This window comes from Perca fluviatilis, chromosome 5, assembly GCF_010015445.1.
Source record: "Perca fluviatilis chromosome 5, GENO_Pfluv_1.0, whole genome shotgun sequence".
Lineage (NCBI taxonomy): Eukaryota > Metazoa > Chordata > Actinopteri > Perciformes > Percidae > Perca > Perca fluviatilis.
The window spans coordinates 21,782,372-21,808,030 of NC_053116.1; the positions used below are offsets into that span (position 1 = coordinate 21,782,372).

The 25,659-nt window shown below is 39.4% G+C and overlaps 1 protein-coding gene across 1 annotated transcript; it reads left to right on the plus strand.

Moving 5' to 3' along the window:
* The first annotated feature begins 845 nt into the window (after positions 1–845).
* On the plus strand, positions 846–25,543 carry LOC120559721 (dihydropyridine-sensitive L-type skeletal muscle calcium channel subunit alpha-1-like). Its single transcript, XM_039801688.1, has 45 exons — positions 846–1,292; positions 2,763–2,868; positions 4,825–4,964; positions 5,166–5,299; positions 5,464–5,616; positions 5,763–5,951; positions 6,121–6,241; positions 6,336–6,481; positions 6,559–6,637; positions 6,728–6,888; positions 6,991–7,216; positions 7,313–7,520; positions 7,722–7,842; positions 8,542–8,656; positions 9,275–9,374; positions 9,463–9,532; positions 9,885–10,017; positions 10,161–10,290; positions 10,384–10,443; positions 11,037–11,143; positions 11,276–11,363; positions 11,793–11,900; positions 12,018–12,070; positions 12,161–12,307; positions 12,544–12,745; positions 12,878–13,036; positions 13,868–13,978; positions 14,070–14,153; positions 14,850–14,897; positions 15,343–15,369; positions 15,466–15,591; positions 15,680–15,745; positions 15,879–15,970; positions 16,056–16,215; positions 17,836–17,963; positions 18,086–18,182; positions 18,947–19,049; positions 19,139–19,240; positions 19,339–19,472; positions 20,582–20,707; positions 20,834–21,042; positions 21,126–21,190; positions 21,596–21,642; positions 21,734–21,808; positions 23,961–25,543. The coding sequence occupies exons 1-45, from the start codon at positions 1,111–1,113 to the stop codon at positions 24,261–24,263; spliced, it is 5,541 nt and encodes a 1,846-aa protein (XP_039657622.1). The 5' UTR covers positions 846–1,110; the 3' UTR covers positions 24,264–25,543.
* Positions 25,544–25,659: the final 116 nt, after the last annotated feature.

The following is a 25,659-nucleotide window of genomic DNA, read 5'->3' on the forward strand; positions in this document are numbered from 1 at the left end:
ATTGCGACACACGTTGGTAACACAGTCACTTCTATTTAAGCACTAATAGTTTATAACACACCATAACCCAGACACTGTAAGTGTCTTATTAATGTACAGTATATGTCAGCAATTATTACTTCTCCTATGAAAACATTTTATATTATTACAACTGTGTTTGCCGTCCTTATATGTTAACACGCTAGCCTCCATGTATGGGTGCCCTACAGGAGGAGTTATATTTGTTGACAAATCAATGCATAACATTTTTTATCTGCATACACCTACATTATAGTGTCTTAGAAACCATTTAATACATGTTTATATACTGCTATAAATGTTTAATTTGGGGGTGTTACAAAAGTGTAACTAAACATGTAAGGTAACATGTAACCCACCCCTTTATTTTTGGCAGGAAGGATTCCTGAACGTTTGGGATTCTGTGACAGACTATCTCAAATGGTCTCTTTAATCATTTCTTGGTCCTGCAGAAATATTTCCACCTGCACAATGTCACACTGGAGGCACAAACATCCATGTGTAGTTTCCCTTACTCTCTGTTCACTATTTTTTCACAGTTTAGGGTTCAACACCAGTGTCCAGCAGCAGAGGTCTGTTTGGAAAGGGATGGCAGGTTTAGGAGGCTAGTGGTGATATTATGCTACTGCAAGCCCCCGCAAACTATCTTGCCCCTTCTTTGTGCTCTTTTCCGCCACTGCTGCCCTGCCCCAACCCCCTCTTGATCCCATCTACTCCCATCTTCCACCTTCCAGCCCCCACCCTCTTAACCATCCCCAAGCATGGCCTGTCAATGGTTCACAGTCTAAATTTAAACTACAGGACCAACTGCTACTCCAGCCACTCTGGGCTCCTGTTATTTTTCCCTGCTGAAGGGGCTTTTTCTGTCAGAGGCCCTCAGCCAGGAGGAGAGGCCTGTGGCTCTGCGTGAGGGAGACAGAGTCAGAGGAAGAGGGGAGAGAGGGCAGCGGAGGAGCGCACACAGGATCGGCAGGTCTGGAACCCAGAGCAGGTCTTCGCAACGGGGAGTTATAAAGTGCCTCTGTTTGGGATTATAAGTGAGAAGACACATTTCTACAGGACTGGGAGCTTGTCTCAGGTGTAGGCGTCAAGATGGCAGCCAACGCAGAGGCCAAGCCGGTTATCATGAATGAAGAGGAGCTGAAGAGGAAGCAGAGGGAGAAGCTGAAGAAGCTACAGGCGACAGGGGGAAACCCTCGACCTGCTAGAACCCTCTTCCTCTTCAACCTCAAAAATCCCTTCCGCAAGGCCTGCATCAGCATTGTCGAGTGGAAGTATCCTTTATATCTTACACACCTGCCCACATTTTACACAACTCAGACTTGTGTTTGTAATATTAGGTAGACGTTGGCTTAAAAGTGTGCCCTTCAAACAGAAGTATTTTACTCCTAAATATACAGTATGATACTCAGGGCATTATACAGTTATTACAGCATGTAGGGCTCTGGTTAGGAACACTGACAGCTACAGAAATGAAGTGGCTGCAGGCCAGTGAATTATCAACCATGTGGTTCACCTGTGGTAAGCACGTTTCAAATCTGTGTTAAGGCGATCCCTGAAGTGTTAAGACTTTTGTTATGTATCGGGCAGCCCTGTGTCAAAGTCAAGTTTGTAGCCTTCATATTTTCACCTAGAGAGCTTCTTAAGCCAATCTATTTGCAAAGAACTGGCAGACAATTAATGAAGCCACCTGTTAGTGTCCTGATAGCTGACAGTCTGCTTTTAATGTGGAAATAGCTGCTCTGAAATGCTGGCACCCTGTGAGACTTGGAGTCTGAACACAAGGCAGGCTGCTGAGTGATGTTATGGCCCCTGTAAGGGAGTTTCCTGCTTTCAGCCTGATGTCCATTCCTGGATAATACATATTTTACATCCAAAATAGAATGCACAAATTTATCCAGAGACAGCCCTAGCGTCACAGTAGGATTCATAGAGTTTAATGGGATTTTTATAATAATATGTGGTGTAAATAATATAATTTATCTTAACAGTTTCACTGAACTGTGTCTCCATATGCTCAGCCAGGTCATGAGGTTTTACTGTTTAATCCCATTGATATTTGATTCTGTAACACAGGGCATGGATGCTGTGTTTAGAACAAAATTACAGAAATAGACTGAACCCCTTAATTCCTTGTTGTACAATTAAAAAAAAGTACAGTACTTACAGCTTTAGGAATAAACAAATGTCTCATAGAATAACCAAAAAGCTTTTTTTTCCTGATGACTAGTCTGTGTTGAAATGGTTTGGTCATATTCTTGGGCTGTGCAGCTGTCCTGTGGCATCACAGGGAGACATGATGCTGACCTGGCAGGGGAATTCTCTTAGAGATCCCCCTATGGACGAGAATGAAGCAGCACAGCAGACAAGATTACATTTACTGTGAGCACTTCGCCCGCTAACGAAAGGCTGTGAAAGGGATGATGTTTCAAGCAGAATTTAGAGGCACTGGGTAATGTAAGCAGAGTTTGTAGACCTGTTTGATTTATTTGATTTGGTTTGCTACATAAAATCACAAAACATGCACAGATAAAGAAATGGGCAATCTATTTTCTTACCCATCCATTGTTAGTATTTACTGGACATGTACACTAATCGTGTGCATAACAAATATACTAAAATATTATCATCAAGAATAGTTCCGGAGAAATTGTATCCCCTTGTTAATATTCCTTATTGGGATACTGAGAGTTTATCAGTCCTCCCCATGTATTGTTGTTATGATCCTGAGTTTCCCCATCCAGAACCTTTGAGATCATCATCTTATTGACTATCTTTGCAAACTGCATTGCTTTGGCTGTATTCCTGCCCATGCCTGAAGAAGACACCAATAACACCAACACAAGCTTGGTGAGTATGAGTTTGAACACAAATCCTTTCTTTGATGTATGACACACTCTTCATATCTAAGAGTTTCAGCTGCTCACTGGTCTGAGTGCCAAGCGCCATTAGACACAACTCAGGTCTTTATTTGGGATCCCATCTGTGTTTTAATACAAAGATAAGTGTCCTATGATGTTTGTTTTTATGAATGTATTAATTGAAATGCCCCACAAACTGGTTGAAATATACAAGCCTATGAAACTGAGCTTGTTATGAATGGATCAGTTTCAGGGTTTGCTTGTTTGTTTGTTTTCTGCTAAACACAATAATTGTGGAAAAATTTGTTACGTATTCTGTGTAAAAAGCCTAAAGGTTTCATGACTCTTCTCACTCTAGATGACAGGTGATTCACAGAGTCTCTCAAGTTAAAGTAGTGTAAACTATCTGGTGGCAGGTGTTTGACCACTGGATGCTGCTGATGTGTTTAGAGGTGTTATTATATTTCAACCTCCTGGGTGTGTGTTTACACTGCTGTGGGGATGTGGATATAGTGTATTAAAAGGTTGGGCGACTGAACAAATGAAATCAGGGATGATCAAAGTGAGCAAAATATATATGTTTGCTCTTGCACAGTGTACACATCTTGCCAATTTCTGGATATTTGGTGTTATGGTATTGAGAAGGCTCGTTCTCAGAGACTCGTCATGTGGATCACTGCCTCTGAGATGCCTGACAACCAGCTCAAATGTCAATATATAGCACCAACAGCCAGCCATCACTTGCTTTCCTCCATCCAGTCAATAACCTCATTACTAGATTAAAGCTATCAATTTTGTTGGTGCCCAACTGATTGACAGCTAAATGCATCAAGTCATCAGGTATCTGGACCAGAAACTGACCCCATTTCTTTAATATCTTTGCTTTGGCCCACTTACCAGCCTTCTTCCAAATCCTTCTTACTTCTTACTGTGCCATTCCTCAGAGGTGAACGGTGTAAGAGGATCTGATCATCTTCACCCCCCTTTTTCTGTTAGAAGTAGGTCAGCCCAGGCAGCGTCACTCTACTGACGCAGGTGGATACAGTAGAGGCAGAAATGTTTCCTCATGTAACCACATTCATACTCATATACTAAATATAATGGCTTGTAACATTGATACACTACAACATAGAAGCACAGCTCTACTTGTTGCCCCTCGCTGTTTAATTTGAATAACATTTCTTGAGTTTTTGTCTGTAAACGTATGTATTTTTGTGAATGTATGCAAGGTTTCATTTGTAGTATACTGTACCTCAAATTAGCTCTCTGATTTGGCTGGATTCCCTGGGAGCTCTATCATAATGTTCTCATATTACAGCTTCTCCTGTATTTATTTAATTGTATCAGCAATGAAAAGCAAAAGGAAAAAGTAGTCTATCTAATGATGACAATTTGAAGCTGCAGTTTGTAAGCAAATATGTGCAATGGAGTGTTTTGGTTGTAATAAGGTTACCCTGACGTTGCATAGCTGTTATTACTACTCGTTTGTTGTCAGTGGCAGTCACTACTGAGGAAAGCCATACTCAACTCTGTGTAAGTCTGCTGTTTGTCGACCTCCTTTGTCTCTGAAAACAGCAACACTAATGATAAAAACACAGATACAGGCCCGACTTACAAGCAGATAATTTTATTTAACCACACTGATGTTTATCTGTTTACCACATCTAAACTAAATTGTGGCTTGTTTCATTAATCATAATGTGACTACTGGGCCACCCATCAGTTTAAACCTTCTGAGGTTGTGTTTAATCTGCAAGCTAAGTGTCAATTAATCCTTATAAATTTATCTAGTACCAGTTTCATCTACTGTTATTCCTCCTAGCAGGTAATTAAATCCCAAAGTTGTCATTTACTCCAATCATCCCATATTTTACTAGAGGATTGAACCTGAAGGTTGTGAGCTTTATAAAATGTAATTTCCTGGTTTGTGCTTCGCTTGCTGCAGGAGAGTTTGGAGTACATCTTCCTGATCATATTCACGTTAGAGTGCTTTCTTAAGATAGTGGCCTATGGGCTCGTGTTCCATGAAGGCGCCTATTTACGGAACTGTTGGAACATTTTGGACTTTGTCATCGTCTTCATGGGGTAAGATGAGCTCTGAGCTGCAGGTGGATATCTCTACCACAGCTTCCCTTTTACCACATTTAAGAAACTGCCATTGACACTTCAATTGTAATAGTTGAAAATGTCATATCTTTTAGTAATATCAAAACTAGAATATTGTTGAATGCCCATTTTGTATCGTGTAGGGGTAGTTACTTATGGTTGTATGATCTTTTCCTACAGTCTCTTCACCTTTGCCTTGGATACCATCAATAAGATAGCAGGTGTGCCAATGGAAAAGGGTGGGGGGTTCGACATGAAGGCACTGAGAGCCTTTAGAGTGCTGCGGCCCTTACGTCTTGTCTCTGGAGTCCCCAGTAAGAGCCTCTTCTGTAATCCAAAAATACTGTATAAAAACCCTGTGTCCATGTCACACTGTGTGATTAATGTGGAAATACTGTTTATGTGAAGAAAAGACATTGCTGAGATGTTGTGCTTTGTTGTAATGTTGTAATTAATGTCTTTTAATGTTCACATGTAGGCCTGCAGGTGGTGATGAACTCCATCCTCAAAGCCATGCTGCCTCTGCTGCACATCGCCCTGCTGGTCTTTTTACTGGTAACCATCTATGCCATCATGGGACTGGAGCTCTTCAAGTGCAAAATGCATAAAACCTGCTACTATGTTGGCACAAGTACGTATGAAGGGCACAATCAGACACTGTTTCACATGGGCTTTTATATATGTTGTGATTTATAGTCATACCTGAGACATTACCAGTTATAATTCACAGAAGCTACATTCAGAAAATCATATGTATGTCTTCTCTTTTGCCCGCAGATATCTATTCCACAGCAGAAGGTGAGCTGCCTGCACCCTGTGCTCAGGCTGGTAATGGACGCCGCTGCACGATCAACGGCTCTGAGTGTCGACCAGGCTGGGAGGGTCCCAACAATGGCATCACCCACTTTGATAACATTGGCTTTGCCATGCTTACAGTCTACCAGTGTATCACCATGGAGGGATGGAGGAAAAAAAGAGGGTTGGGGGGGGGGGGTTGTTGGGAAAGTGTTGGGGGGGTTGTGAGTTTGGGGGGTGGGGGGAAAAAAAGAGAAGACAAAAAAAATTTAACAAATTTTTATTTTTTTTTTATTTTTTTTTTTTAATAAAAAAAAAAAAAAATTTTTTTTTGGGGGGGCAAAATTTTTTTTTTGGTTTTTTAATGCCATAGGTAATAAGGGGGCCCGGGTCTACTTTGTTCCCCTCATTCTGGTGGGTTCCTTCTTTGTGCTCAATCTGGTTCTGGGCGTGCTCAGTGGGTAAGACAACTATTATCTTCTGCCTTTCTACTGTCTGCATCTTGCATCATCATGTGAACAAGTTAACATGCTGTTTTACTGTCTTTACCCTCAGAGAGTTTACCAAAGAGCGAGAGAAGGCCAAGTCACGTGGAGAGTTCCAGAAGTTGCGAGAGCGTCAGCAGCTGGATGAAGACCTGCATGGCTACATGGAGTGGATCACTCATGCTGAAGTCCTGGATGCCGACCGAGAGGGCAAAGGTCAGCACTATTAACCACCGCAGCCACCCATCCCATGTAGAGATACTGTTGAATTACAACTGTTCTTCTCTTGTCAGGACTCCTCCCTTTAATCAGTGACTCTGATACAGACAGCCTGTATGACCTGGAAGGAAAGAGTCGAATTGTCTACTACTAGTAAGTCTGCAGCTATGTAAATGTATACATTTTTACATGTAATAATAACGGTGACTCGGCACAGTAAGCCAGGTTTATTTTTGTGTTTAGCCGCCTGGCCCGTCGCTGGAACCGTTTCTTCAGGATGAAGTGCCTGCTGTATGTGAAAACCAAGAGCTTTTACTGGATAGTGATGTTCCTCGTCTTCCTCAACACCCTGACCATAGCAACAGAGCACCACCACCAGTCTGACAGCCTCACTTCCCTACAAGGTTGGTGATTAATATATGAATTATTGTGAACATGTTTAAATAAATTGAATTCTATCGCTCCCAGCCTTATCCATTAATCTCTCTCCTCTCTTATCTCAACAGATGTGGCCAGTCGTATACTGCTGGTGCTGTTTATCATCGAGATGTTTGTGAAGATGTATGCTCTGGGTCCCAGAGCATATTTCATGTCCCTGTTTAACCGTTTTGACTTCTTTGTGGTGCTATGCGGTATCCTTGAGATGATCATGTTCTCTGCAGGAGCCGTGACTCCCCTGGGTTTCTCTGTACTGAGGTGTATCCGACTGCTGAGGATCCTTAAAGTCACAAAGTGAGTTATGTCCACTCAAAGGATCTTGTTGCATTAAATTAGTTGTAGTGAGATTTAATGTCATTTAACACATATCTTCTTCTAACTGTTTTGCAGGTACTGGACCTCTTTGAGTAATCTTGTGGCCTCTCTACTCAACTCTGTTCGTTCCATTGCCTCCCTGCTCCTTCTTCTCTTCCTCTTCATCGTCATTTTCTCACTCCTGGGCATGCAGGTGTTTGGGGGGAAATTCAACTTTACCGACCACAGACCCAGACGCAGTAACTTTGACAACTTCCCTCAGGCCCTCATCTGTGTGTTTCAGGTGAGGCTAGATATGGATTAATTTGGACTCTGCTTTAAACTCTTAATGTCAGCTTTTCATTGTGTTAAACCTTTCTTGCCTGATTTTGATGACCGATTATGTAATGAAGTGCATTCACAGTAGCAGCATCTGACTCATCCTTTCTGACAGTCATACCGACATTAATTAATTGCTGTTTTTTAACACTTGGCTATCTCTCAGATCCTAACAGGAGAGGACTGGACCACCATCATGTACAATGGCATTATGGCCTATGGAGGGCCTGTCATTCCTGGCATCCTGGTCTCCATCTACTTTATCGTCCTCTTTGTCTGTGGAAACTGTATCCTTCACATACACTCACAATATCATCTAGGATTTAACAAGGCTAAGAGTGTACAGACATGCTACCAGCTTAGTTTAGTATGTTAGCATACTAACATTTGCTAATTAGCATTTAACACATGGACAGCTTTTAACCTGATGATGTTGCTTGATGAAAAGACAGGGGACACCAAAGTTATTACAATTCATTCTGAAGGGACATGAATGTGTGTATGTGTATAAGATTTCATGTCAATCCATGCAATTAGTTGTCAAGATTTCACTCAAAATCACAGTGGTGCTAGAGGAAAAGACAGGGGATCACCAAATTTGGAGACCTTTTTCTGGGACCCATGAATATTTGTACACAGTTTTGTACCAATCCACTCAGTTGCAATGGATGAAAATGTTGTCCTGCTGGTAGCGCCAGAGGAAAAGTCTGGGGATCACCAAGATCAGTTGGATAAGGGAGATAGGTCTGGCATTGCGAGACTAGTAGGATACATTCTCTGGGGACCATACATGTCTGTACAAAATTTCATGGCAATCCATCCAATAGTTGTTGAGATATTTCAGTCTGGACCAAAGTGGTGGGCCAACCATCATACCAACATTGCCATCCATAGAGCCATGCCACTACTATGGCTAAAACTTGTATACACAGCACTGATGTTTTTTAAAAACAAGGTTTTGGTTTTCCTGAGCTCAGCGCAATCAGATATCCTCCTCAATGTCTTCTTGGCCATTGCCGTCGACAACCTGGCAGAGGCTGAGAGTCTGACTTCAGCTCAGAAAGAAAAGGCAGAGGAGAAGTTGAGGAGAAAGCTACTAAGGTGAATAAGGACCACAGCCACCCAGCACACAGGCTGTTCTTGTTGTTACTGTCTGGCAGACGATACAGGAGCATGACTGCACATACCACCAGACTTAGGGACAGTTTTTACCACTAGGCCATCAGGCTTCTTAACTCATAAACCTTGAAATTCCACTCACATATCTGATTACCTGCTGTTTACTGTTTACATAAAATGCACTATCAACATGACTGATTACTTTTATTTATTTATCTCACTTATTTATTTATCTCTCTCATATCCCACATCTTATTCCCTTTTCTTGTTACATTTGTGCAAAACTGTTGATAAACTTTTACACACAATCCTCATTTTCATTCAGTATGTAGTGCTATATCTTATTTTTCATCCTATCTTATCTTACATCTTATTGTGATTTTCTCTTATTTTATATTATGACTACTAATTCTCTTATTGCGGCATATAGTGCTTTTATTGCTGAGCTGACCCGTTGTCTTGTCAATACATTCACTGTACCGTTGACCCTGTGTTAACCTACATATGACGAAACTTGGAACTAAAAGAATGCCTGTGATGATCTGCTCTGTCTTCTCATTGCTAAACTCTACTCCATTCCCTTTCCTTCCTACCCTCCAGATCCAAAATGCCTGACAAGACTGATGAGGACAGGGAGAGGATAGCTAAGAAACTGGCAGAGCAGAGATCTAAGATGGAGGGTATACCCACCACAGCCAAGGTTAGTGTTATTTCTGGTACCATATCACATATTAACAATGATCTATTAATCAGGAGCATAAGTAGCTAATGCATATTTATTTTTTTAGCTCAAAATTGACGAGTTTGAGTCCAATGTCAATGAAGTGAAAGATCCATTTCCACCTGACGACTTCCCAGGTAACAAATGTCTAATCTTCTTGCTTATTTGCATCTCAAATTCTTTAACCTCTCACATTTCTCAGTGATGTAGTTGTGGCAGAAGGGCATACATGAATGCAGGAATCCATATTCATTACACTGGCTGTTTACCAGTGCTGCTTTCTTGGCTATGTTACAGTTTAAGTATAGTAACCCCTCATTATTATTAGACTCAGACGAGTTTAAAGAAGAGTCTAAAGTTAGGCTTTTTTCACTCGACTCTGGTGACTACCATATAAAGTCTATAACATGATTCAGTATAGAGAGATTTTCTTTTTTCCAAATATATTAGTTTACTATAGCATTTTGAGTGTTTTTTTCCACATGGTAGGTGATGACGAGGAGGAAGAGCCTGAAATCCCCATCAGCCCTCGGCCCCGACCGATGGCCGACCTGCAGCTGAAGGAAGAAGCCGTTCCATTGCCTGAAGCCAGCTCCTTTTTCATTTTTGGCCCTCAGAACAAGTAGGAGCCAGACATACCAGCCTGAGAATAACAGTGGTTATATTTAAGTGTTTTCTCAAACTATAATGAAAACACAACAGTGAATTGATTGAACTCACTGCACTGATGACTGTATGTCTTTGCATATATTTATTGGTATCCAGGTTCCGTAAACTGTGCTACAAGATTATCAACGCCTCTTTCTTCACCAACTTAATCCTTCTGTTCATCCTCCTCTCCTCCATTTCCCTGGCGGCTGAGGACCCCATCGATCCCAAGTCCTACAGAAACAAGGTACAACCAAGTCTACCACTACACATTTAATTGGACATTATCTGTTGAAAGAAGGCCAAACTTAACAGCAAACCTTTTTGCTTTTTCCTCCAGATCTTGGCCTATGCTGACATTGTATTTACAACTGTGTTTACCATTGAGATTGTACTGAAGGTAAAGCACTCTATACATCATGTTCTGCCATTGGGTTTGACTCATGTGGTTCTTTGAAGTCAAGATACCAGATAACAAATACCACATTGTTTTCTGATATTCTGTGTTTAAATTTGATAATTTTGTGCCAAAAATTAAAGAAAACTAAGCAACTCAATTCAACTCCACTAATTATATTCTTGGCAGAGAAAAATGAAATTAATTAAATTGTTTTATGAGGGGAGAAGCATGTAGAAGCAGAATGAGGCAGGTTTCTTTGCAGGTCTTGCATGTTTTTACTGAGGTAGCATATTCAGAACTTGAACAATTACTGTGAAACTACTTAATTCGCAATGATAGTAATTATTGCCCTGCTGAGTTACAAACACTAAACTCACATTGCCAACATCAACTAGCAATTATTTCCATTATCGATTAATCTGGGTAAATCCAATAAATTTTCAGTAGATCGACCTATTGATTAAATCAATTATGTTTCTCAGTTTTGTTTGACATTAATGCAACACATCTGTTCCTCTGACTAAAGGAAAAGCTTAAACACAAACCTATTGGGTTTAATATTCTGGGTGTGACTTTATGTATCTGACTGACAGATGACAGTATATGGAGCATTCATGCACGAAGGCTCCTTCTGCCGTAACTCCTTCAACATCCTGGATCTGATTGTGGTTACAGTCTCTCTGCTTTCTATGGGGATGGAGTGAGTAACATTTTGAGATTGCCATATTAGATATAGAACATCCCTATTGTTATTTATTTTTCCTAAATTACAAAATTGTACTATTCTAAGATGTGCATATCAAGACTGCTTTTTGTCATGTGTTGTGTGCAGATCCAGTGCTATCTCTGTGGTGAAGATTCTCAGGGTGCTAAGGGTGCTGAGGCCTCTCAGAGCCATCAATAGAGCCAAGGGGTTAAAGGTACACACATGCATAAATACAGTAATTCCCCCTGTGGATATGTCTATGTTTCCAGTGGTGGCAGAAGTTATTAGATCATGTACTTAAATAAAACTCTTTAGCTCAATTTTGTGCTGTTTATGTGTAATATTTGATACTTTCACCTCTTTAGGCCTGGGACATCTGAAACATGACAGGGGGCCATACAAGACACTGTTTTTTTCTAAATGTTCATGAGCAATGCATTCTGTTTTATAATCTTATCAAATGTTTAAATGCAAAATCTTAACCTGAAAACTAGTAATTAAAAGTGTTAAAAGTGTAAAAAGTACAATATTTCCTTTTGTTGTGTAGTAGAAGTATAAATAACCTTAAAAAGACCTCAAAATTGTGCTTAAGTACAGTACATGTATTAAGTATTAAGTGGTCATTGTTTGTCTTTTATGACAGCATGTCGTCCAATGCGTGTTTGTGGCCATCAAAACCATCGGCAACATCGTCCTGGTCACCATGCTGCTGAACTTTATGTTTGCCTGTATCGGAGTGCAACTTTTCAAGGTAACTCTTTTAAAGATGATGTTGACACTATACTGTATGTAGCATGATACTGTAAAGCTCATATAAGTATAAATGCCTTGCTCCTTATAAATGTGTCCCTAATCCTTTCCCTCCTAGGGTAAATTCTACAGCTGCACAGACCCATCGAAAATGACAGGGGAGGAATGCCAGTAAGGCTAACATATTTCACACTTCGCAGATTTCATCTATCTAAACTGTAATGCTATTTAAGAGTCGCCGTTCTCTGTGTCTGCTCTCAGGGGATACTTTGTGAAGCACATGGAGAATTCCCTACAAGATACAGTGCTGGCAAAGAGAGAATGGATCAATAGTGACTTCAACTTTGACAATGTGCTCTATGGCATGCTGGCTCTCTTTACTGTTTCCACATTTGAGGGCTGGCCAAAGTAAGCACAGCATTTTTTATCCTATCGGTTTGATTGAGTTAGAAGACAGAATATCTTATTACGTGGATATTGAGTTGGAAGTAATTCCATATTCTTGAGCCAGAGATGGTAATAAAGGCAATATATCTTTTTTAATTCACTGAATTATACATTTCATCTACACAAATTAGCCTTGTGGTATCCCTTTGTCTTGCCAATTATTCCTCGTCTCTCAACATCACTCCATTTATTCCCAGACTGTTATACAGAGCCATTGATTCAGATGAAGAAGACATGGGTCCTGTCTTCAACAACCGCGTGGATGTGTCCATCTTCTTCATCATCTACATCATCCTCATCGCCTTCTTCATGATGAACATCTTTGTGGGCTTTGTCATCGTCACTTTCCAGGAGCAGGGTGAGCAGGAGTATAAGGACTGTGAGCTGGACAAGAACCAGGTACGCCAAGACATCTCAGAGGTCAAACAGTGGGCAGTAGGACAGTGAGAGAGTCCAATCATTTTCAGTAAAATCTAAAACATGTCAGTAATTATTTATTTCTATTTATCCCACCTTCTTCCTCCCATTTAGCGCCAGTGTGTGCAGTACGCCCTGAAAGCTCGACCTCTGAGGTGCTACATCCCCAAAAACCCCTACCAGTACAGAGTCTGGTACATTGTCACTTCCTGCTACTTTGAATACCTCATGTTCTTCCTAATTATGCTCAACACCTTGTGTCTGGGAATGCAGGTATGTAAATTAAGGCTACGCTGCAACACAAAAAAATCATTGAGATTGTATCGAGGCTACTGACTATTCTTTGTCAATATTCACTGTCTTTAGATGTAAGTGTACGTGTTTCTGTGTCATAGTCAGAGGAGCTCAGTGTTTGTTAAATCATTTAATCAATAAGAAAAGTGAAAACTTTAACTGTCAAAAAGTGGGACATTACAACTTTGTAGCGAAATCCCAGTCCCAATTTATTTACCAAATCTACTTTAAATATTAATTTTCAGATTTTTCTTTTATGTAACTATGGTAAGAGAGGACGACACAATACGGATGAAATCCAATTTTTAGTGTTTCACTATGGGCCAGATTGAATTATTATTCAAAGCTAATTGTATGATAACTTGCCATCATTTCTATTGTTTATGATATTATGGTACTCACCAAAAAACAAGATGAACACATAGGCCTACTTATAAATATAAATACTTTGGTAACACTTTACTTGAAGGTATTTACATAAGAGTGACATGACACTGTCATGACACATGAACCCTAACCGTGTAACTCTAACCCTAACTTGTCATGACAAAAACCTAATGACACTTAATGACAGAAGTCTTATGTCATAAACGTTTATGACTTGTTTATAATGTTTATGACACGTTCATGACAGTGTCATGTCACTCTTATGTAGCTAAATGTTGAATGTTTTAAGCCAGTATATCGCTCTAATGTTAGCATTTTCTTCAAGTTATATGTAATTATCTTAAAACTACATTTTGTACAAATACTACGTCAAATTAATAGTTGTAACATGTTGAGATTAATATTTGCTTCCACTTTGAACAGCACTGTAACCAGTCAGACCATGTCACCAAGCTGTCTGACATGCTGAACTTGATCTTCACTGTGCTCTTCACTGTGGAGATGATTCTCAAGCTCATGGCCTTCAAAGCGAGGGTAACGGCTTCACACTTTGTGGTTCAAATGTTTATCCACCCAATCCAATGTCCAACTGTGTCTATCAGCAATGCTTTATCTGTCTGTGCAGGGCTACTTTGGAGACCCTTGGAACGTCTTTGACTTCATTATTGTCATCGGTAGCGTTGTTGATGTCATCCTGAGTGAAGTCGATGTGAGTACGAATTATAGAACTTATATTTTTTAAATCTATTCTAATGAATTCCACAGATCCTATTGCAGGTGCTGTATATGAAAGTCCCTGGTGTTGTTTCAATGAGACATTCCCAGTCAATAGTGTGATTCGATTTAAAATGACTGAATGTATTTATGTAATGCTCTGATACAGAAGCATATAATCATGGCCCAACAGCTGATTGGTGCCAGCAGAACTAGCTCACAGAATGTGGTCAGTACTGTCGTTGGCCATTCTTACCCCAACTCTCCCGCTCCCACCCCCCTCAGTTACTTGTGCAACCTCAGAAGCATCGCCATTTCCATCACCAAACACCAAACCAAATTTTCCATTATTCCCACCGGATCCATTACAATATATTCAGTGATTCAATGTTTGTGTGTTGTCTGAGCACTTCAAATTCATAAGAGCACAATATCAGTAAATTATTTTATTGTGTTATTTTATGTGGTTATGCTACATAAAAAACTGGCCAGTCACTGTTGTTTTTCTCCATTGTTGCACTGCATTGTTCTCACCTTTTCCATCCACAAACAACAGAAATAGCAATTTCTGTTTTCTCCATCCAATTTCACATTGTCTCCTAATTCTTTTATATCTCCTCCTCTTCTTCTTTTGCATATTTTCCCTCTCAATCCCTCGACACCTCACTCCTCATCTGTCTATCCTCCACAGAGTGCCCTGGCTGCCAGTGGAGGACTGTACTGTCTCCATGGCTGTGCTGTAAATATCTGATCACTGCACTGCACTGCTGCATGACTGTTGCTGTGTGGGCACTCCACTATGTTTGCTGATATATTGGGTTACAGTACAGCTCAAATACTTTATAGACAGGACTAAATATTGAATATATCAGCACAGAAACTCTAATGATGGCTGGATTGACTGAAAACTGTTAATATCTTATTAAGTCTACATATAGTTTTTTTGCATGAGTTAGAAGTTGCAGTTGTTCTAGTTTTCAGCAACTAAGACTGGATGCTTTGTTACTCATTGAAGGTGGAAACATTGCTCTTTAACTCTGGTTGTTGATTGTAAATCATACCTTAATAATGTTTAACAGGTCAGTGCTATGTCTGCTATGTGCCTCCTATTAATGATATTATAACTTGTATCATACATAACCCATGTAACTACAGTGTGCCATCTTTTCATCTACTTTGTGCAGGAGACAAATCCTATGCAAGCAATTGCGGTAAGCCTAAACTTTTTCCGTATTGAAAACCATAAATGTTTTTCCTTTCTTTTAAATGTTCTTCTCCTTAAATCCTTCGGTTATTTTTGTCCATAGGCGTCTGAAAATGCCTCAGTTTCCATCACATTCTTCCGACTCTTCCGTGTCATGCGTCTGGTCAAGCTGCTGAACCGTTCAGAAGGCATCCGTAACCTTCTGTGGACCTTTATCAAGTCCTTCCAGGTCTGTTACACTGTGGTCATAATCATTTTCAATTTGTATCTCCACTTTTAACACACTTTTAATGACCTATCTGTGTTTGTGTCTACAGGCTCTACCTCATGTAGCTTTGCTCATCATAATGCTCTTCTTTATCTACGCTGTCATAGGGATGCAGGTACTCAATCTAACATTTTTATTTACTGGATGAAATCATTGTAAACCTCTGTAGATTGTTAATATGCGTAAATATGCGTAAATTCCACTAAAACAAGTTTCCGTATTTGGCACTGATTTTAACAACCCTTCAGATCTTTGGAAAGGTAGCCTTAGTGGATGGCACCCAAATCAACCGCAACAACAACTTCCAGACATTCCCTCAGGCTGTTCTGATGTTATTCCGGTGAGTCCCTAAACCTGGATCATTGGTTAAAAGCTCATTGGCTGCAAGGTCTGAGCCAGGATCTCTCTGTGGTTTACGTTTCCAGGTGTGCTACTGGAGAGGCTTGGCAGGAGGTCATGATGGCTTCGATGTATGGGAAGAAGTGTGACCCCAAGTCTGACTTTCTGCCAGGAGAGGAGTACACCTGCGGGTCCAACTTTGCTGTCTTCTACTTCCTCAGCTTCTACTGTCTCTGTGCCTTCCTTGTGAGCAGCAACATTTATCTTTTTTATATCTTATCTATGTCTTTTTTCGACATACTATACTATGAATGTTTTTGTCATATGTACTATGACTTTTTTTATCACTTTTATCGTCATGCTATACTATGACTTTTTTATCCCTTTTTTCGACATACAGTATATATACTATGATTTTTTTTTACATTCTATACTATGAATTTATCACTTTTTTTCAACGTACTACATTGACTTTTTCGACATAATATATTGTGAATTTGTTATAATTTTTTTCCACATACTAACTTAGTGGTTAGCACTGCTGCCAACAGGCATCTAGCAAGTAGTCACTGCAGACTCTGACCCAGATTCGATTCCCAGTCCAAGCTAGCCCTTTTAATGAATTATTTTTCTACATATTACACTTTGACCTTTTAATGGCTTTTTTCGACAAACTATTCAATGACTTTATCACCTTTTTTCTACATACTTTACTATGATTTCTTCGACATAGATACTATGAGTTTTTATCACTTTTTTCGACATACTCTACTATGACAATTTTCGACATTCTATACTGACTTTTTTTGACATGCTATATTATGACTTTTTTTTTATCACTTTCGACATACTATACTAACACTTATTTTTTTTTCGACATGCTGTACCATGACTTTTTTATCACTTTTTTTCGATATGCTATACTATGACTTTATCACTTTTTTGACATGCTATACTATGACTTTTTTTGACATGCTGTACCATGACTTTTTTATCACTTTTTTCGACATGCTATACTATGACTTTTTCATGACTCTTTTCGACATACTATACCATAACTTTATCACTTTTTTCGACATACTATATATACTATGACTTTTTTCGACATAATATGCTTTGAGTTTTTAAGATTTTTTTGGCAGTTTAGACCTTTATTTAATAAGACAGCTCAAACATGAAAGCAGAGAAAGCGGGGAATGACATACATATATACACATATTTTGTGTGGAGTTTACATGTTCTTCCAGACTTTGTTTGACATACTATACTATGAATTTCTATCACTTTTTTTCGACATACAATTCTACAATTACTTTTGACATGCTATACTATGACTTTTTTATGACAAATATCAAAATGTTCAGGTCTTTAAGGACATTTGTGCTTGTATTCAACTTTTTCTACCATTTATACTTACATACAGTTTTTATTTTATCACTGTTTAAGTTTAGTGCTTCTTTATTATTTTTCTGAGTTCTTTCGGGGCTGCTCAGTGTGGGTGATGTCACAGCTACAGTGCAGTTGAGAGAGAATATAATTTTTAAAACTTTCTCTTCAACTTGCTCTCATGGCCACAATTTTTACTTATCATACAACACAATACATTATTGGTATTATTCAACATTTCAATGAAATTCATACTGAATAAAACCATTCCCACTTTTCCAACTATTCTCACTACTTCACCTACTTCTTACGCAATTATGCCAGCAATCCAGTTTAGCCTTTGCAATTTAGCTTTTCAGCATTCACAAGTATTTTCTGCAGGAAATGCATTTTCTAGTTCAACAATCATTTTATAATCTAAAAAGAACACAGAAAGGTTAAAACTGTGTAAATACATGTCTTTTTTCCTCTCTACTTCAGATCCTCAATCTGTTTGTAGCTGTCATCATGGACAACTTTGACTACTTGACCCGTGATTGGTCTCTTCTTGGTCCACACCATCTGGATGAGTTTAAGAAGATCTGGGCTGAATATGACCCTGAAGCCACGTAAGCCCGAACACCACTCATGGAACTTTACCATTTTATTTATTTATGCTCAGTCAACACAAGAAATAGGCTTTAGGTTGGTGTCTTTAAAAATATTATAAGATGTTTCTCTAATCTAACAGGGGTAGAATTAAACATCTGGATGTTGTGACGCTGCTGCGACGCATCCAGCCTCCACTGGGCTTTGGCAAGTTCTGTCCTCATCGTGCTGCATGCAAGGTACATACAGTGCAGTCAGTCATAAACAGTTTCAAAGACCATGGGGTGCATGTATTGTAGAGAGAAAGGTTTTATATATGTTGAATGATAACATTAACAATACAATATGATCACTGTTGATGTACATTGTACTATAACAGCATACAAAGACACTACACAAAAAGATCATTAACATAATAAACATATAAAATATCCCAAATGAAACTATTAATAATGTACAGGTCTTACAATGTAATTTTGGGATATTTTTGAAAAGATTAGGTTTTATTAGGTTTAGATTTAGATCATTTACAATTGTCAATGTAAAATTCACCAACAAAAATTACAAGGTCAATCATATGCTAAACAACATTTATTTCTTGGTAAAAGAAAAGAAAAATACATGTTTGAGTGAATTATTATTAAGTATTTATGATAAAATGGGGCAATATATCATTTAAAAAGATTATCTATTTAAAGTGTTTGATATTTTTCCCCACATTGTCTTTATTGAAAATATAAATACAAAGGATTATGACAGTGTCAGAGTTTGAAAAATGATACATACCTACATATGTCTCACCTATCAAGGACCTCTCATCCTCCACCTAAAATAATATAAACAAATAATAATAATAATACTTAGGATGATGATAATAAAAAAAAATATATAAATTCAGTGGGTTAAAAACCAATATATTAATACTTTAAAAAGTGTAATGTATTTTATTTTTTTCTATTACTCTCTGGTGCCAAATTCTCTCAACTTCCTGTCTGGTCTGCAGCGCTTGGTTGGCATGAACATGCCTCTCAACAGTGATGGCACTGTCACCTTCAACGCCACCCTGTTTGCTCTGGTCAGGACTGCACTCAAGATCAAAACAGAAGGTACAGAGCATCAGAAAATGTATATGTTTGCTTCAACTTGATGTACATACTGTAATTCCAATAAATGTTTAATGGATTGTTCTGAACAGGTAACTTTGAGCAGGCCAATGAGGAGCTGAGAGCCATTATAAAATCAATCTGGAAACGCACTAGTATGAAACTGTTAGACCAGGTCATCCCCCCTATAGGAGGTGAGTCTATCAACATAAATAGAATTAGTTCAATTTTAACTATACAAAATAATCCAGTATTTCTCACACTGACAGCACTGTGACTTGTCTGGTTACAGATGATGAGGTGACTGTAGGGAAATTCTACTCCACCTTCCTGCTCCAGGACCATTTCCGTAAGTTCTTGAAGCATCAGGAGGAGTATTATGGCTACCGGCCCTCTAAGAAGAGTGCCTCAGGCCCGGAGATCCAGGTGAGCGGTCATTATGGGGTTAAAATCATTATTATAATGGAAATTAAGTAATAATGTATAATGTCAGACAGGAAATTACTGCATAATAACTGAAAAACATTTTTCAGAATAGCATGCTTTGGCTATTCGTATTATTTCTCTTAAGAAGGGTGTCTGCAGGATCCTAAAAAGTATTAAAAAGTCTGAAGTTTTAGTGGTCAAAGGTCAAGGTTACTGTTACCTCACAAATCACGTTTTTGACCGTAACTTAAGAATTCATTTGTAATTATGACAAACTCACACAAATGGCTAATAGTATAAAATGGAGTGATGACATTTTTTATCCAAAAGGTTAAAGGTCAACTTCAGTGTGGCATCATAAATATATATTCAACACCATAACTCAAGAACAGAAGGGAGATTGTGACCATATTTCATATATTTGCTCAGATACTAAATTGGTGACACTATTCTTGGGAGCCCACCTTGAAACTGTGGTGATTGTATAGATCTTCTGTGCTGCCGGATTAAAGATGTGTGTGAAGCATCCATGTTTCGCCAAAAAATACACTTAATACCTTTGATTAAATTCCATAAAAGTCTTCACTACGTATTATCAGTCTGGACAGACATGGATGTAAACTGCAACTTGACTGGTTGGCGGTGGCGGAGGCATACAACCTTGAGGCGGTAATTCTAGTTTATGTCATACTATACTATGACATTTTTTATAAGATACTACTATGACTTTTTGTTATGACATACGATACTATGACTTCTTTTTAAATATCTTTTCCATCTCACTTCTACATTAAACTGCTGCTGTGTGTTGTTGATGTAACTGGTTAGAACTTGAAGTGGCGATGAGGTCTTAGATTGTACTAAATTTAACTTCAGGATTCCTGCATATACCCTTTTATGATGTAAATAAATCAATTTTGTATCAGCCAGTGTTTTTTATGCACTACTGTTAGAATGCACTTTCAAAGTGTGCTAAGTGCATATATACCACCTTGTGCTTTCCTTACACAGGTAATCAACTTTATCTTTCCTCTTCTGCCTCTCCTTTGTTAACACGCTGCCATGTGCCTTTTGTTCTCTATTTCCCCACATTCTCCATGTTTTTCTAGGCGGGCCTGAGGAGTATCGACGAAGAGGTGGCTCCAGAGATGCACAGGGCCATTTCAGGAGACCTGCAGAATGAGGAAGAGATGGACAGAGCTATGGAGGAGGCTGGAGAAGAAGGCATCTACCAGGTGAGAAACACTTTCTGCAACTTGGCGGAACAGATATACAGGAAAAATACACTGCATGCAGAGTGACTGGTCAATTTGATTATCTGTGTATTATCTGTGTGTGCTTGTCTTGCTCGGTCTTACCAGCGTACACACGGTCTATTTGGTAACCGGGTGGACTCCTTCTCCGCTGAGCCCGTCATCGCTCAGTCCCAGCAGATGACCAGCCAGCGGCCCCTCAAGTTCTCCGAGAGCCAGTCCGAGTCTCCACCAAACTCCGCTGACTTGGTGCCCACTACCGAATTTTTCCCCACAACCACAACAAAAAACAACACGAACAACAACGCCTTTGCAGAGTAAGCACCAAACACTCCAATCTATCAGATGACATATGCTCAGGGTGAAATGTCTGATGACTGAAACTTTTGTTGTCTTTCAGATTTTCATTTGATAGAGAAGGCAGTCCAGAAGATTTTTACAATCCCAGTGAGGATGCAGAGCCAGGTATATCAGGAGGTTTTTGGAAATCAATCAATCAAACTTTGAGCGACAAGCTGTTAATAGGGCAGTACAAATATAAACACTAAGATGGTGTGAGACTAATGCACACAAGAAATAGAAATTATAAATCCAATGAAAGGCTAAGAAGTCATGAAACATTTTTCTAATTTGACCAGGCCTCATAATTCATTTTATAAACATTTTATCAAATAACAATAAAAATAATGTACACTGCTTTTCCATGGACTTTACATTAAACATGGGCCAAGATATACAATTCCAGATCAGCAAATAATGTTTGAATAAAATCTGGCAAATAAGGAGGAACCATGCGGACTGAAAAGGCGATGGATTTCTCTGTTCTTCATAATGATATTCATTAAGTTTTTGTTGATTCTCCCTTGTTAGGCAACCTGCATTCCTGGAACTTTACAGTGAGAACAGACAAAACACAGGTAAAATGTTATCTAAGGTTAACTCATCCAGTGTAAATGATGATGAACAGCTTATATAGACAAAGTGTGGATGCATATTTTTTCTTTGCAGTTCCCTTACGACCCTAACTATGGTGACAGTCAGAGCCAGAGCTCCTGTACTGCAGCCGACCAGCTTGTCCAGGAGGTAAGAAAGAAAGAATCTGTGTGTCCGCCTTGTTTTATCAGCAGGAAATGTCCTGATCTGCTGTCAGATCCGTCATTAATAGGTGATCATAAAAATAGCTTCTTGTTTTAGTATCAGGGTAATTTCCTGGACACAAATTAAGCTTGTCCTGAATTGAATTACTATTTATTTCTCCTTTAAAAAAATTGTTGGGGGACACAGTGCACTTACAGTGCCTTGCGAAAGTATTCGGCCCCCTTGAACGTTTCGACCTTTTGCCACATTTCAGGCCTCAAACATAAAGATATAAAACTGTAATTTTTTGTGAAGAATCAACAACAAGTGGGTCCCAATTATGAAGTGGAACAAGATTCATTGGCTATTTCAAACTTTTTTAACAAATAAAAAACTGAAAAAGTGGGCGTGCAAAATGATTCAGCCCCTTTACTTTCAGTGCAGCAAACTCTCTCCAGAAGTTCAGTGAGGATCTCTGAATGATCCAATGTTGACCTAAATGACTAATGATGATAAATAGAATCCAGCTGTGTGTAATCAAGTCTCCGTATAAATGCACCTGCTCTGTGATAGTCTCAGAGGTCCGTGTAAAGCGCGCGAGAGCATCATGAAGAACAAGGAACACACCAGGCAGGTCCGAGATACTGTTGTGGAGAAGTTTAAAGCCGGTTTGGATACAAAAAGATTTCCCAAGCTTTAAACATCCCAAGGAGCACTGTGCAAGCGATAATATTGAAATGGAAGGAGTATCAGACCACTACAAATCTACGAAGACCCGGCCGTCCCTCTAAACTTTCAGCTCATACAATGAGAAGACTGATCAGAGATGCAGCCAAGAGGCCCATGATCACTCTGGATGAACTGCAGAGATCTACAGCTGAGGTGGGAGACTCTGTCCATAGGACAACAATCAGTCGTATACTGCACAAATCTGGCCTTTATGGAAGAGTGGCAAGAAGAAAGCCATTTCTTAAAGATATCCATAAAAAGTGTCGTTTAAAGTTTGCCAAAAGCCACCTGGGAGACACACCAAACATGTGGAAGAAGGTGCTGTGGTCAGATGAAACCAAAATCCGAGCTTTTGGCAACAATGCAAAACGTTATGTTTGGCGTAAAACCAGCACAGCTCATCACCCTGAACACACCATCCCCACTGTCAAACATGGTGGTGGCAGCATCATGGTTTGGGCCTGCTTTTCTTCAGCAGGGACAGGGAAGATGGTTAAAATTGATGGGAAGATGGATGGAGCCAAATACAGGACCATTCTGGAAGAAAACCTGATGGAGTCTGCAAAAGACCTGAGACTGGGACGGAGATTTGTCTTCCAACAAGACAATGATCCAAAACATAAAGCAAAATCTACAATGGAATGGTTCACAAATAAACATATCCAGGTGTTAGAATGGCCAAGTCAAAGTCCAGACCTGAATCCAATCGAGAATCTGTGGAAAGAACGGAAAACTGCTGTTCACAACCGCTCTCCATCCAACCTCACTGAGCTCGAGCTGTGTTGCAAGGAAGAATGGGCAAAAATGTCAGTCTCGATGTGCAAAACTGATAGAGACATACTCGCGACTTACAGCTATGTACGCAGCAAAAGGTGGCGCTACAAAGTATTAACTTAAGGGGGCTGAATAATTTTGCACGCCCAATATTTCAGTTTTTTATTTGTTTAAAAGGTTTGAAATATCCAATAAATTTCATTCCACTTCATGATTGTGTCCCACTTGTTGTTGATTCTTCACAAAAAATTACAGTTTTATATCTTTATGTTTGAGGCCTGAAATGTGGCAAAAGGTCGAAAAGTTCAAGGGGGCCGAATACTTTCGCAAGGCACTGTACTTTAAGATCTGTGGATCAAACTTTTGTTTGAGGTGTTACACCCAATTTAGTTTTATATGGGTGTAAGGCAGATTCAGAAAAACTTCACAAATCACAGTAATTATTTATATACAAACCAACATCATTTGAATTTCAGTTTTTAGATGACCTCATCAGAAGTCAGTGTAAGGAAAGACTTGTTAAAAACTAAAAATCAAAGCTGAGCTGTAAGAGTTATCAAAATATAGTTGAATTGCAGGCTGTATTTAATTTTGTCATGGCTGATGCATTACCAGAAATGTTACTGTATGTAATGCGTGTTGTTTTCTTTTCCAGGCTTTAGAACAGGGCGGTCTGGCCTCCCTGGCCAAAGACCCCGGCTTTCTCTCTGTGACTAAGCAGGAGATGGCTGATGCCATGCACACGACTGTCGATGAAATGGAAAGCGTGGCTCAGGGCCTCCTCAGCAAACGCGCCGGCAGCGTCACCTCTGTCAAAAAGAGACGTCCCATCCCTGTCCCTCCTTCTGCCGCTGCAGTGGCAGCACAGGCAAGAGGCCAGCCAGATCCGGCTGTGAGGAGAAAGAGACGTCCAATCCCCTCGATTCCCTCCGTACAGGAGGCCGACTCTAACGTTTAGAGGATGTCACTTGAGTTCATGTGGTTATCTTGTGATTTTTTACACTTGCAGGTGGCTTCACCTCACCCTGCTTTACCAAGCTTGTTGCCACTGTGACAGTCTGTATCTTCTAGCCTGGCTCAAGGCCTACAGGCAGGATGGCTCAGGTTTAATATATTGCCAAGTGTGGTTGAAACTTAACCAAGGAGAAACAATATATCTGACGCTGAAACATCTTCTTAATTTTCAGATTTATTGAAGTAATAAAAAATACTAAATAATTTCAGAGCTAACAGACTGACACACTTCTTTCTTTGTAGCGTTTGTTGAGGCTATCCATTCCATATGACATATGGGACAACCATGTGAGTGAGCTGAGTGTCTTACTGAAGCCTCACTGAGGGAGGTAGGATAGTGACTGGTGACTAAAACAACTCACTGAATACAAGGAACAGGCAGCTGACTTTAGCGTGCTGCAGTTCAGTGAGGACAGGGGGAAAGGACACCATTTTGGGAAAACAAACAGTTTCTGTACATGAAGGCCCAGAAGAGTTAAACTGAGTATCCAGTTAATGCTTTCAAAAGGGCTGTGGTGCTGGTATGACAAGGCAAGTTAAAATATTTTTTCTTTGTTGGTACGTCCTCTGATAGGACTTGCTGTCTTTTAATTACTGAGTTTTCTCCTGCTCACCACTGTTCTTGTGTGCAGTTGGTATCAGCAGATTTTGTAGAGGAAACAGCTTTTTTTTTATTTTGGACATAGAGGTACATTTAATCTCTAAAATAATTATCCAAAGATTTCACTGTATGTAAGTATTTGTTCAATTGAAAGCCATGTTGTAGTCAAGCAGTGCATGTGATTTTTTCCCCCCCAAGTCACTTTAAGTCACTCTACTGCTACAGGTTATTTTTAATTTACATAAATATGTCAAACCTTTGAGGGGGGGGGGGGCACTTAGTTGGACCTATACAGACAATGTATCTTCAGCATACCTGGAGTATGGTGGATTTAGTTTTACAGCTCATTGGGGCTGATAACAAATTTGATTCATAATTGTATGGGCATAATTTATTGCACTTGTTGTTGACAGGCCCACAGAGGACTTTATTTTTTACATTATCTTCTGATCAGCCTGTGTTTTGCTGCCATACATACACTATGTTGCACAATTTTGGAGATAACTTGAGTTAACTGTTTAGCTCAACCTTGAGTCTTCTTCACATCCAGGTCTATGCCATTATGGTTGATGTTACATAGGTGTGTTCACCATGCCAAAATAAATAAATCATCCAAACATTAATTTCTGTTAGTTTTCTTTGTGCAAAATGGAGAAGGAACAAACCCTTACACAACAGGTGAGTTTGCGCTATTAAATAATTATCAAATCTAATGATGGAAAAGCCTTGAAATGAGACA

What these genes read in the sequence shown, in the direction of transcription:
- LOC120559721 (XM_039801688.1), top strand. Translation starts at nt 1,111, where the DNA reads ATGGCAGCCAACGCAGAGGCCAAGCCGGTTATCATGAATGAAGAGGAG. An exon ending in ACATTTGAGGGCTGGCCAAA is followed by an intron (nt 12,308 to 12,543) that starts GTAAGCACAGCA and finishes ATTTATTCCCAG; the next exon opens with ACTGTTATACAGAGCCATTG. An exon ending in TGAGAACAGACAAAACACAG is followed by an intron (nt 21,643 to 21,733) that starts GTAAAATGTTAT and finishes TTTTCTTTGCAG; the next exon opens with TTCCCTTACGACCCTAACTA.